The 14,637-nt window shown below is 36.5% G+C and overlaps 1 protein-coding gene across 2 annotated transcripts in view; it reads left to right on the forward strand.

Annotated features, from left to right (window-relative positions):
• The window catches only part of abcc4 (ATP binding cassette subfamily C member 4 (PEL blood group)), a 55,361-nt gene that overhangs the window by 33,217 nt on the left and 7,507 nt on the right, over positions 1–14,637 (forward strand). For both annotated transcript variants that reach the window (XM_066666606.1, XM_066666605.1), the window contains exons 9-23: positions 240–347; positions 1,173–1,262; positions 1,344–1,535; positions 2,057–2,151; positions 2,630–2,716; positions 3,191–3,287; positions 3,742–3,942; positions 4,366–4,503; positions 4,597–4,634; positions 5,777–5,904; positions 7,788–7,934; positions 11,072–11,151; positions 13,214–13,364; positions 13,481–13,600; positions 13,704–13,814. In XM_066666606.1, the coding sequence (XP_066522703.1) occupies positions 240–347; positions 1,173–1,262; positions 1,344–1,535; positions 2,057–2,151; positions 2,630–2,716; positions 3,191–3,287; positions 3,742–3,942; positions 4,366–4,503; positions 4,597–4,634; positions 5,777–5,904; positions 7,788–7,934; positions 11,072–11,151; positions 13,214–13,364; positions 13,481–13,600; positions 13,704–13,814 (1,783 nt within the window). The remainder of the gene's footprint in view (positions 1–239; positions 348–1,172; positions 1,263–1,343; positions 1,536–2,056; positions 2,152–2,629; positions 2,717–3,190; positions 3,288–3,741; positions 3,943–4,365; positions 4,504–4,596; positions 4,635–5,776; positions 5,905–7,787; positions 7,935–11,071; positions 11,152–13,213; positions 13,365–13,480; positions 13,601–13,703; positions 13,815–14,637) is intronic.

Raw genomic sequence — 14,637 nt, forward strand, 5'->3', positions numbered from 1 at the left:
CCGTTCTAGTCACTGACTAGAGGTGAGGTGGCTTTGCACCTCTGTATCAGATATTTAACTAATTGTAACATTGTAATGTGTAATGTTCATCAGTGCAATAGCATGAGTAGATTTAACATATCTACTGGGTAATAATTATGAAAAAGTAAAAGCACATTAACACAAGAACACCTGGATACAGTGGCAATGATGCTGCTTGTTCTTTACTGACCTTGGGTTTTTTGTCTCCTGGGTTTCAGAAGTTCCTTTTGCTGGATGAGTTGGCTAAACATAGTGTGCCTTTGCTTAAAGAGGATAAAAAGGATGCATCAGTGGAGATCAGTGACCTCCTCTGCTATTGGGACAAGGTGAGTTTATGATGTCTGTATTTTATAATTATAGAAGGGCCTGATTTAATAAAAAGCCCCTGGGAACCCTTTTTTTTCTAAACTTGATGTTATGTGAAACGTTCAGCAAATTTTAAAAAACACAACCAAAATATGATACATTTACCCTAAAATTGACCAGTACTAATCTCCTCATGATGTAGAATGGGTAGTCCTAAAAGTGGGTAATGCTTATGTCAGTATTATCCTGACCAATCACAAGGGTGAGCTAAAGCTTAGGAGTCATTAGTGAGTGACCTAGCTATTTAGCTGTTCACCAAGCTATGGGGAGGGAGGGAGTGAAAGACATACACAGAGCAAACAGAACACAAAATAAGATACAGAGCGAGTATGAATGGACTAAATCTGAGCAGCAACACACCGTCGGCATGTATAACAGAGTAATCGGAGAAAGCAGCTGCACTGGACCAGCGTGTAGAGCAGAATAGCAGCGGAGGAATGAATCAATTTGGAAAAACTCTAGAAGATATCCCATTCGTACCATTATGTTAACAACATAATCACATGAAACCACACCAAAGACTCATAAAAGACAAAAGAAATACATAGGTTCGTACATGAACGGCTGTATAATGGCAATTCTACCTGCCTGTGCTATTTTATTTTGTATTGTGTATAAAATCTTGTTGTGCTCTGTCTGGAGGCTGCGTTGCCATGGCAACATAAACAACATTCTGTTCTCAGGTGATAGAGAGCTGTCAGTCACGAATGCTCATTAGTATTGGACCACGCCCACACTGTTTTTTGTTTTAACTAAAGATGTTTTGTGCATCATTTTACTCCCAGAGCCTGGATGCCCCGACACTACAAAATGTTTTCTTCACTGTGAAGCCAGGGCAGCTCCTTGCAGTGATTGGCCCAGTTGGAGCAGGGAAGGTTTGTGACTACATCCTCTGTACCTGTCTTCTAATTGTGTGTCTTCTCATGTGTGATCAGTTATCTTTTCCTCTCTGGTAGTCCTCTCTGCTCAGCACCATTCTAGGGGAGCTGCCCCCAGATAAAGGAGTTGTAAAGGTCAAAGGGGAGCTGACCTATGCATCCCAGCAGCCCTGGGTGTTTCCAGGGACCATCCGTAGCAACATTCTTTTTGGGAAGGACCTACAGCCACAGAAATACGAAAAAGTGTTGAGGGCCTGTGCTCTTAAAAGGGTATGAATACTATTTATTTGATAATAAATGCTTCCACTGCCCTTTATTTATCAAAAATGTAAAAGACTTGAGTTAAACAACATAAAATCTACAATATGTTGTCATTATTATTATTATTAATAAAATTGATGTATTATTAGGTACACGCAGTAATTTGGTAATTTTTAAGAATAAAGTTGATTCCAAAGAATATATGCCAGTAAAATGTTGTCTTAAAAAATATTTTGGCTACTTTCTGTCCTAGCACATAGCTCCCTTGTCCCTTGACCCTTGCCAGTCCTGTAAATCCTATTGAACTTAAAATTAAGGCCTTCCTGAATTTCATCAGATCTGCAAATTCTGGAAAAATACAAAAGTGCACAGCAGTGGGGGCAAGATTAATGTTGAGCAATTATTTTTGAGTCTAGTCTAGAAATACGTTTTGAGTCTATTGCCTGTTTAGCATTGTTTTAGTCTTAAGTGTAGTACACCAGCTATATTATGAGGTGTTGAAACCATCTGTTTTTTGGTATGTGCTATAGGACTTGGAGCTGCTCCCTGAAGGAGACATGACTATAATTGGGGACAGAGGGGCAACACTAAGTGGAGGACAGAAAGCTCGAGTTAACCTGGCCAGGTATAAATACAGGCTTACTGAATTGTGTGACACATTAACATTTTTAACATATCTGTTCATGTTAACTGTATTCATGTATTTGCACAACTGCTGCATGGGCAGCAAGGTTCACATGCTCATCTGGAGTATTAAAAGCTATTAAAAGCTTAATTAGGAGGAAGATCAAGGTTGACACAGGAATCCCTGATATGCCTATATGTTTTAAGTAACAACATGATGACAGTTGAGTAGGCTTTTCATTCTTAGAAATCATCAGAAATAGCAGCAGTGGCTATTGTTATTTTTTGGTCTTATGTTGACAATATAGTGTACTGCCACCACTGTTTATGTTGGTATTGCATCAAATGGATAAGAGATGTTCAGTTTTTAACAAACACAACCAGTACCCCCAAACAGTCCCAGTATATGATGGCAAAGTCCTGGCATCAGAATTAAATCAGTGTTGGGGCATATAAAATTTTGTGTTACTGTTTGATAGGGCTGTGTATCAAGATGCTGATATTTACCTGCTGGATGACCCCCTGAGTGCAGTGGATGCAGAGGTGGGCAGACACCTATTTGAGCAGTAAGTTTTCCTTCTTGTACATCTCAGTAATTTTCCATGGTGCACCTGTGTATATTTAAGTCAAGTGGATTTTTTTTGTCATTTCAAACATAAACAGCTTACAGTACATAGTGAATCAAAAGAGCAGTCCTCCAGGACCAAGGTGCTACATTTAAAAATAAATGTTTCACATGTACTGTAAGAGAATTAAAAGAGTATAATTTCCCATAACGGTTAGAATTTTCCTATGACACACCTTACTCATAAATCAGTTTTGATTTTTGCATGGATCAGATTTGACTGTCTTGAAGGTTCACATTAATAAATGTATATGACTTTTACCTGTCACCATTCACCTTTATAACATTTTCTGGGTACTCATTTGTTTTGTATTAATGCACTAAAAAAGATTATCGAATTATACAGACCAGTGTCTCTAGTGCAGTTTTTTATGCACCTGATGATTTCTAGTAATGACTGTTTTGTGTTGTGCAGGTGTATTTGTGGTGTTTTGAAGAATAAGATGAAGATCCTGGTCACGCATCAACTGCAGTACCTGAAAGCAGCTGATCATATCCTGGTTTTGAAAGAAGTGGGTGTTTCTGTAGAGCTTCTACCCCACATTCTTCTCATATTGTACCACCCTAAATACTTGTCCTCAGGCCTTACTTAATCCTTGTTGTAACAAGGCTTCGAGTGGAGAACTCTCTAGTGGATAGCTATAGTAACCATGTGACCATAGACTAACCCAGGCTTCACAGTCTTTTGTTAAAAATCTCTTATCATATTGCCCATGTTTCCTTTACAGTTTAGCACAAATATGAGTAATATCAAGGGTAAACTGAATTTAAAAGTGTTTCCTCTGTAGAGCCCTACATATTTTTTAACAAGAATATCAACGAAACATTTGATCATAGACACCCAAACAGTTATGTACATTTTTACAAATGTTTTTTTTTATTTTGGCTGTAGAGTCTTATTGGCTATTTTTCCATAATCTGTATTTCTAACCTGTATTTCTTTCTCTTACACTCTTATATTCTCAGGGGCATATGGTGGCCCATGGTACATACTCAGAGCTGCTCCATTCAGGTGTGGATTTTACCTCTCTTCTGAAGAAAGATGAGGATGAGGAGCAGACTGGATTGGTTTTAGAATCCTCCCGCACCCGGACACTTTCCCAGAACTCTGTCCGCTCACGCACCTCATCAGTGCTATCTGATAAAGATGATTCAGAGCCACTGCCAGTATGTGTTACTGATTCTTAAATCTGTATTTATTTATATTCTTAGCCATCTGAGCATTTAGCTACAAAATTTCATGTATGTTAAAAGCATGTATTCATTTACCTACACTCACTTTAGATATATACAATTAATAAATATTGATTTAGAATTACTGATTATCCCATAGCACCTTTATAGTGCACCTGTGATGTAGGAGGACCTCTTTTTATAATGTAGGATGTGCTGCCATCTGGTGGTGATCTCATTTAGGAAAATCCAAAGATACTGTTTCATGTTTACAAACCTTAGCACTTGAAAGCATGAGCTTTCTTTTATAAGAGAGCATAAATATCAAGAAATTAAAAATGACATTAGAATGAGGGTAAATTAATTGAATGCATACATTAATGTTAATTTGTTGTGCCTTATCCCCTATCCAAATAGGCAGAACCTGTTCAGACTATGGCAGAGGAAAGTCGGTCTGAGGGAACCATTGGCATTCGTTTGTATCTGAAATACTTCACTGCTGGAGTCAACGTTCTTATTTTGATCAGCCTTGTACTGTTAAATCTCCTTGCGCAGGTATGACACACTGCAAGGGCACTGAATAATCAAATTCATTTTCTTCATTATATTCTTAGTGGATTGTCAGACTCGTTCTTTTTTAATTGCCAGGTATCATATATTCTTCAAGACTGGTGGATTGCTTTCTGGTGAGTGAGTTCTCTTTAAATAGAAACCATAGAACTTTAAATATTTAAATTACAAAATGTAATCATCAAAAGCATCATAAAAAGCAGCATTTGTTGTACAAGCCCTGTATTTGGAAAAGTTGGAAATATATTTATAATGCCATAAAAAAAAAGATTTGCAATGTATTGATGGTCTTAAATTTTATTTAAAATGACAAAGATGCAAAGAAAATGTTCCCAGTATTTTCCTGAACAACAGAAAAAAATAAATCCTTTATAAAATATCACATTTCTTTGAATATTTTATCATTTTGAAACATTAAGCAGGTGAATAATGGTATAAAAGAAGCATCCACACTGCTCTTGAGCACTTGGAGCACAAAGACAGCTGTGTGAGAATGCAGTTCATTGACTACAGCTTAGCATTTAACAAAATTATTCCATCCAAACTGACAGGCCGATCTCAGCACAAGGATTATAAGCACAGGAATGAATGCAATGTCCCATACTTCAAACTTGTTCATCCATGATTAAGATGACTCCTACAGTAGTACCTGTATCCTCAAATTTGATGTTGGTAGCAATGTCATAGGCTTGCCATAGACAACTGCATATGCTGGGCATACACTCTGGGATCGGGTGAGAACCATGTAATTGAAAGTGAATGTGATGTGCTAAGCATGCGTGTGTGTGAACTTTTCTGTTTTGCAGGCATTTCATTAAAAAAATGTATTTTCACAATATAATTGTGTACAATTCAGTTGTTCATTTTCAGTCACAAAATAGTATATTCTCTTTGTAGTTTTGTAAGTTAAGGAACATTTCAAGAGAATTATAAAACATAGTCTTGCTTTTTTTGCATTTTACAAAATAAATTCCAACTTTTCCTGAAAATGGGGTTTGTATATTTTAGATATGAAGCACCTCATGGAACAGGCTTATGACTTACTTGCTCACTCATGGGTTACAGCATAATGGGGCACCGTTTCTCACATACTCTCACATGGACATTTAGGGACTGCTCCACAAGGGGGAGTTATTGTGCTTCACATATTTTACCTTTGTATCCTATGAGAAGAAATTTAGTTTTTTACTGTTCTACAACAAACTGTAGTTATATAATCTGAAAGTTTTTGTATTAACTAGATGATCTGAATTAACAGGGCTTCAGAACAGGAGAAAGTGGATCGCAACAACTATAACCATACCTTGATTACCAGCATTAATGGCAGCCTTAACCAGACCGTGACTCACCAGCTCTCCCTTGACTTCTACCTAGGCATTTATTCAGGTCTACATAAATACACAAACACACACACACACACACACACACGGATACAAGCATCTAATTCATATTAGTATTAGAATAACCTTCAGACTGTGCAGTTTATTAGATAAATTAAATATCTATATTTGTTATTCAAAATAGTGTGAATTGGGAACAGTATAAAAATATATCTGAGGGAAATATCCAGTTTTTATTCACTCTTTGAATTACCACAGGGGTGGCACGGTGGCGCAGCAGGTAGTGTCGCAGTCACACAGCTCCAGGGGCCTGGAGGTTGTGGGTTCGATTCCCGCTCCGGGTGACTGTCTGTGAGGAGTTGGTGTGTTCTCCCCGTGTCCGCGTGGGTTTCCTCCGGGTGCTCCGGTTTCCTCCCACAGTCCAAAAAACACACGTTGCAGGTGGATTGGCGACTCAAAAGTGTCCGTAGGTGTGAGTGTGTGAGTGAATGTGCGTGTGTCTGTGTTGCCCTGTGAAGGACTGGCGTCCCCTCCAGGGTGTATTCCCGCCTTGCGCCCGATGATTCCAGGTAGGCTCTGGACCCCCCGCGACCCTAAATTGGATAAGCGGTTACAGATAATGGATGGATGGATGGATGGAATTACCACAGTAACTCATTTGTTAATAAGGTTGTTTAGTTTTCCAACATTTTCAGTCTGTGTTTACTTTCATGGTGGTAGCCCTCTCCTGAATTCAGTATTTGGTTCAGGTTGACTTAACACTTCAAGAATAAGAAGAGTACAAGCTGTAGCTCTAGCAGGTCTCATTAGAACAGTGTAACTGTGAAAGGAAGCACAGACATGAAAGGCTCTCAGATATCAGACAGCACAGACAAACCCGGATTACCACAATTCTCTGTGTCCATACACACTTATATCTGCATGTTTTACCTGACTGGAATCTAATTATCAAACACTACAATAAATAAATAGGTTTAACCCTAGACTGCAAAACATGGACTGGAAGGCTTTCCAAAGCTTGTGAGATTTATAAGAACATTTTTCCCATGCAATATATTTAATCGTTTTAGGGACAAACAGATAGCCAGCAATTTGTGATCATAGTGGGCATTATTGTTCATAATTCAAAATAAATTAACTGAAGTACTAAAGGGAATGGCCTTTTTGAGCTTTTGTTTTACGTCGACAGCCGTTTTATTGTCAGCCAAAGTAAAAGTCTAATATTGTCACATTTTCTAGCACATAAAAGGAGGATTTGAAATAGGTGTGTAGTTTGATTAGCTCAGATGAGTCAAATTTTGGTTTCTTGATCAAAGGCTTAAATGCATTACATTTTTCAAGTGATGCTTGTTGACACCAAACAGCATGCTCTACTGGCTCATGATGTTTATCACCACCGACCCCATCTTCCTGTTCCCACTCCAATTTAGATAATGCTGTGCTGCTATTCTCTGTTTGTTTAATTATTAATTAGTATTAATTTCTATGTCATTGTTTGGGTAAAGTTGTATTAAAGTTTGACCCTCGCTAATCTGGTAACCCTGAACATGTTCCTGGTGGATTTGTTTGAGCAGTGCAGGCAATAACAATATGTTTTTGTCCCATCATCTTAAGAAAGAAAATTTTTATTGAATTGTTCTCAGCAATGCAGGAATCATAAATGTTTTTCAAATCTGCTTTATAATGTTTTAAACCTGTGCTGAATTCAGTCAGATCATTTGTTGTCTCTATGAATTCTCACAAACCACCCAATCATGCAAAACATAATTTGACCAGTTTTCAAAACTTCTGTCAAATCTTGTAAGATTTGTTGGAACATTTTAGCTAATGCTGGCATATATTGTTTTAGACGGGCATATGAATTATTAGATCATATTCCAACTCCTAGACAACTTACCTCTTTTTCTTTTTTTTTTTTTTTATCATCAGGTTTGACTGTGGCCACCATTATCTTTGGCTTCATGCGCAGTCTGATGATGTTTAATGCTCTGGTGCGCTCTGCTCAGACGCTGCATGACCGCATGTTCAACTGCATCCTCAGAACTCCTGTCCGCTTTTTTGACGTTAACCCCATCGGTGAGTGCAGTCAAAAATTATTATTTTAAAATTGAGTTTGTTTCCTCTAAACTGTGACTGATGTTTCATGCATGTATATATATATATATATATATATATATATAATGTGTGCATTAATAAGGACTAGTACAATGCACCATATTAAAATAAGAGACGATAAACAAAACCAAAACACAACAAACAGAACCAGAACAACCATAAAGAATAGAACATGCTTTCTGTTTTTTTCTTTAATACTTGCCCGTTTTGAATTTGATGTCAGGAACAAGTTGCAAAAAAGTTGAGACAAGGGCACTTTAACCACCACCATATATATCCATATATATATATATATATATATATATATATATATATATATATATATATATATATATATATATATATATATATATATATACACACACACACAATATGATACATATATAAATATAATACAATAATATAATTCAACATATAATAATTATACAGTATAATATAAAACATAATACAATAAAAATTATATATATATATATATAATGGCAGTAATTTTTTAATCAGGTATAGGATTTAAATGATTGGAAGTTTATTTCAATTTCCTTGTGTCTATGTATCAAAATATCCTAATACTTAATATGCACCACAAAGCATCATAATGATATGATATGATTATGTTTGTAGTTGTATTTTTGCCATGTCACCCACACCTACTGCATAGTATGAAAATAAATCTTTATTACTCTTTATGTCCAGAAGAGAGCAACAGAGAGTAGGTAGTGTCATTTCTTTATTTGGTGAAGGAATCTGTTGTGTTCTATTATGCAGGTGACAGGATTTAGAGTACATTTAAATTTTCTTATGTTCCTGTTTTTTTAATTTTTAATTTTAGTTTATATTATTATTATTTTTAATAAATTTCTTTTTGGGGGTCTTGCTCTTCCTTTGTAAGAATGTAGTGCTCTGTTCAGTAAGTTCAGTAAAATATCATACACAGATTATCACTTAGAATACATTCATTTAGATTAATAAAAATTCAGATAAATATATAAAATATTAACTTGAAATTTGGACAATAAACTTCCTGCAAAGATTTCTTGGGTTTGGGTTTAGGAAATACTGACACGCCAAGAACCAGCGCTTTAAATAAAGAATATTTTCATCCAAAAACAGTAGCAAGTTTTAGTTGATTATTCAGGTATCCCTGTGTGATTCTTACGGGCATTCTGCCATTGCAGGCAAATGAAGTGTAACCACAAGAATCGCTTTCTGGTTGCTAGCTCTTTAATGTGTCATAAGCTCAGATTTCCACACCTCCTTGATCAAGGGCCAGTACAAAGAGGAAGCAGGAGTGATTTGGCCTTAATAGTGTTTACTTTAGATTTCACTGTTTACTTTGTGGAGTTGAGTCCACACATAAGTGTTCAGGACATTTGCGTGGTGGTGGATGGGAAACATTTGAATGAAATCATCATGGGCAGGTGTGTGAGGAATTGTTTAAGTGGGCAAACACTTGGCCACCATCCACACACCCAGAAGCTGGTAGGCAGGCCACCCTTTCGCTCTTCTTATCTGTATAAAAAAAGAGGCTTTGTATCGATAAGATTTTTTTGAGCAAAATGCTAGTAAAATGAAAGTGCCTGGTACTCTTAATGGGGTCTAGATAAGATGTCATTTATGAGTAGCTGGATTGACTTTGATGCACTTGGTTTAGCTTTATCATAACGTTAATAAAACAAACAAAAATTGATGATTGATATTTCCACACCTGTATCTGCTGATTAAATATTTTACAGTGGCCATGTATAAGTATCAATGTTTTGAATATATTGATTTAACTAACTCACACTCTGTCTCTTATATATATTTATATATATATATATATATATATATATATATATATATATATATAATGTTTTTGTGTGTGTGTGTGTGTGTGTGTGTGTGACTTCAGCTTTAAGTGATTCTTCATTAACAATAAATATCCCGTTCCTTAGTTGTTTACTCTCTCCTGTACTGGAGCCCTTTTGTCAGAACTTTGGTCTCACCCAACAGTGTTTGATTGCATCTGCTAATAGCTTAATAGTCACACAGTACACAAGTGCAGCCGATAATGGAGGACCGTGGCTGCAGTTTACAGGACAAAAGGTAGCTGATATGACTGGTTGTGACTGCGTGGCACACTGCCGGCTGATCAATCAAACTTACAAGTGTCCAGTGAAAACAGCCTAGTGAATTCGTTTTAAGCCTCTAAAGAGCAAATGGCCAGGAGTGTGGTTCCGCTTGTTGATTTCCAGATGACTTGCTCCTATTTTGGTTAGCTTATCGGGGTGTTCCTGCTGATAATATGAGCAAAAAAGCTTTTTACACGTCTCAATAGCCTTACCAGTTTATGGTTGTCGAGGAGACGGTCAGAGCCCATTACTCTGGCCGTGTTATCAGTAGCAGTTGTACAAGGGGTACAGTGGGAGTGTGAGAAGTACTCAAGCTTTAGCTTGAGTCTTGAAAGCAAGATATGTAAAAATTATTTATCAGGTTGGGAAAAAGTTGAGGCTGCTATTAATTATACTGTCACATATCAACCAAATCACTTTGTCAGCCACAACAATGAGCTTAATCTAACAAACGAAATGAGTCCCATGTTTATTTTTGTCTATTTGTGAACAGTCTTGTATTGGAATAGTGAGCACAGATGTATTTTTTCCCAGTAACATTGCCTATACCAGTGTATTTACTTTCTTTGTCAAAGATAAATAATTTTTGAGTATTCTGAAGCTAGCTGCAGTATAACTGTTCAGAGCTTTATTTGATGTTTATTTAAACAAACTCTTTTCATACTGATGAATGCTAGGGAATATACAGTGTCTTTTATTATTGGATCAGTAGCATCTGCATGGAGTTTATTTATGATAAATCACTTGTACAATGCTTTTGTTCACTTTCCTGAACAAGATTTTATTTGCACTCTGTTTTTAATCCATTATTTAATGTTGTTAAACATGTTTTGTAAGTTAAAGGGTCTTTTTTCTGGGTCTTTTGTTCTGATAAGATAATAAAAACAATGGTTCCTTTTATTACTACAGCTTTCAATCACAGATGTATAGGTTGATTTACTGTTAGTAAACAAGTAAATGATGGTCTAACACTCTTCTGCTGTTTTCCAGGAAGAATTCTCAACCGCTTCTCAAAGGACATTGGACATGTAGACGCCTTACTTCCTTGGACATTTGTGGACTTTATCCAGGTAAGTTATAGCATGTAGGTGTGTGCATCTGAGTGGAAAAATTGCCCTGACTCAACGTAAATAAAAGCGCAAAAAAAAGATAACTTCCTCACTCCATTAAGCACTTGGTTCAGTGCAAACTTTAACATAAATGTGTCACAAAAGGTTCTTATAGAAATAGGAATGTTACATCAGGCTCATCAAAGAATCAAGTTTGTAAAAGGGTTTTTTGAAGTAGAAAGCTTGTAAATGTTTAAAGGTATTTTGCCTTTTATCCACAAATTTCAAATAAAAAAAATTGGTTTAGCATGTTAAATATATATGTAAACAATAAATAAATATAAAATTTGTCTTATGAATGTGACTCTTTTTTTTGTAAGTTAATGCTCAAATAATAAAAAATTTGGATTAGGTGCTGTTTAAGACTAGTAATGATTGTGACATGTTCGAAGAACATCTTAAATGTTGATGGGCAGCCTAGAATTTTGTGTGATATTGTTTCAATTTCCTTGTTTTCTGTCAGTTGTTTATCATGTTCAAAAGTGATGATGATTAATTAATTTATTCTAAAACAATGTTCCACATAAAAACAATGTTAGAATGTTGGTACATAGTGCACATCATCATAAAATTAATTAAATCTTGAAAAATTCTCTGGGTCAAAGAAGAAAAGACCACCCAAATTGTCACTAGTCTAACATTCAATAATCAGTGTCAGCAATGGTATGAAATTATAGAAGTGTCCATGGCTTGTAAAACAAATAAGCACACATTATTAAAGTTTGAAGACGAATATTTTGGAGTAAGTTAAGCTGCTTATTTTTGAAAACATTTTTGTGCCACCAGTTAGTCTTGTCTTTCATTGAAATGTGTGGAGCATTATGAAATGGAAATTTTTAGCACCTATTATGTGCATGTACTTTAAACTTTAAAGAATATTAATGCTCATCTAGTTTACAACATTTGTTCTTTAAAAGAACATTCTTTCAACAGTTCTTTAGGAAACAAAACCATATAAAGAACTATTTTAACACGTTTAGTATAGATCAGCTTATTCCCTGGCCACAGAGAATGTGGTCATAATGTCTGTGTGTAAGACAAATGCCACTTTATGTCCACAAAGTGCCATTGTCTGACACTTGACAGACTAAATAAAAAAAGCACAATAGTCTTCCATTAAAGCGCTTTTCATTCTGTCAGGAAGGGGATCCTTCCTTTTCTTTTTCAGTGGCCAGCACACTGAAAGGACTTTACCATCTTGACTATTGTCACTCATCCTTTCGGGGGCCTTTCCAACTGTCTTTTATCACTATTCTTCACACTCATTAGCTGCTGTGGTGTGAAGGCAAAGACAGGGAATCTATAGACAATGACTAAAGCCATCTATACGCCCTTGTAGGTAGATTTTTGTTCCCCCCACTGCCCTCGAATGATTGGTCCTCTAAATTCCGTCCGTTCCCTTCTACATTCATTTGTCACCCGTGTGTCAAAGGATGACCCCTGTCTTGGCTCACTGGGTTCTACTAAGAAAGATGGGACAGCTATTTCTGTGCCACCCAGATAGAGTGCGTTTTACTTTGTCTGATGCATAGAAGGGTGAACAGCAATGCAGATGTTATAACCAGGCCAGTGGTTTGCAATAGAAGTTTCTAGAGAAAGACTTTACCCTTAACTTGCTGTGGGGGCCCTTTTATGGAGAGTTCTCTTGCTATTATCAGCAAAATTTCTGAATGAAAACAAAAAACATCACTAGCTAAGGAAAAAAAACCCCACCAGAACTTGGATCCTTCATGACTTTGGATACATGATGCTAGAATTTTTTAACATGTACAGTATGCTGACATGATTAAGGAAAGGCAGAAAGGCAGGATGTTATTAATGTCATGTATAATGCTTGATGTACCTTTATTAGATGGAACAATCAGAAAGTGTCAAGTCATTGTGTAATACCCTGGGGTTAAGAAGGTTGCCCTGAAGTAGCTGTGGGTGAAAGCATTAACACTAAGGAGCTCTTCTGAGTACTTTCAACAGCTCAGTAGTTGACCACCATGACAAAGAGCTTATACAGTATCTCTCTCTCTAGGTGTTTTTACAGATCATAGGTGTCATTGCTGTGGCTGCTTCAGTCATCCCATGGATTATGATCCCTGTGCTGCCCCTCCTTATAGTTTTCCTGTTCCTGCGACGCTATTTTTTACAGACTTCACGTGATGTCAAACGACTCGAATCCACAAGTGAGTGTCTTTATTTGGATGGTATGGCATACTGTGAATAGAGTAGAATATGATGAGATTTAAATGAATTACATGAAACAATCAGCAGTTATTATGTATGATGCCTTGTCCTCTAGCTCGAAGCCCTGTATTTTCCCACCTGTCATCCTCACTACAAGGCCTTTGGACTATTCGTGCCTTCAAGGCTGAAGAAAGGTTCCAGAAAACCTTTGATGCCCATCAGGATCTGCATTCAGGTTGGATAAAAACTCTAATGCTATGTCTGTTCTGTATTTAATTGTTTTTTTTTGTACAGTTTCCAAACAAAAAGAACAACCTTGAATGCCTGCTTTTATACAGAGGCCTGGTTCCTGTTCCTGACCACATCTCGCTGGTTTGCTGTACGTCTGGATGGAATGTGTTCTGTTTTTGTAACTATCACAGCATTTGGATGCCTTCTGCTGAGACACAGTGAGAAATCTTTTCTCTAAATAGACCCTAATTTGTACAATTTTCACAAATTACCCTGACAAAAGCTCTCTCTCTCTCTCTCTGTCTGTTTACTTATTGTTTACTTACCTCATTGGTCCACATTGTAGATATAAAGTTAGGGATAATAGTTCATCTGCTGGTTGTCCACTAAATCCTTCATCGGTGGACGCTGTTGGCTGGATGTTTTTGGTTGGTGGACTAGTCTCTGTCCAACAGTGACTCTTTAAACAATCTTTAAACTTTAAAAGCCCTGCTGTGTCTGATCCATTCGTACCAGCACGACACACACAACACATTATCAACTCCGTAGTTTCACTACAGCGCTGAGAATGACCCACCACCCAAATCTTACCTGTCCTGTGAGGGTCCTGACCATTAAAGAGCAGGATGAAATGGGGATAAGAGCGTATGCAGTGAAACAGGTCTGTAATTGTAGAACTATAAAGTGCTCTTGTATGGTCAGTGGAGCTAATAAAACGAATAACGAGTGTAGACACAAGCTAAAATTGTTAATCTTAGTCATTAGCCGCCTCCTTAACTCCATAACTCCAACTCATAACTCCAATAGTTTTTTTTGAGACACATGCCTTAAAAATGTTTTTAGTTTATTTACATGTAATAGCTAAAAACCCACCTTATTTACACTTTGTTTGTCACATTGTAAACATATGAAAGAACATAAAGAATTTTGCTTGACTTGAGTAATTGCTAATATAGAAGTAATAATTGTGCCAAATGCTAGTATAATATCCTAAAATATTTAAATCAGTCAGTTCCAGAAGATTAAAGTGTGTGTTCTTCT

This window comes from Hoplias malabaricus, chromosome 3, assembly GCF_029633855.1.
Source record: "Hoplias malabaricus isolate fHopMal1 chromosome 3, fHopMal1.hap1, whole genome shotgun sequence".
NCBI classification, from domain to species: domain Eukaryota; kingdom Metazoa; phylum Chordata; class Actinopteri; order Characiformes; family Erythrinidae; genus Hoplias; species Hoplias malabaricus.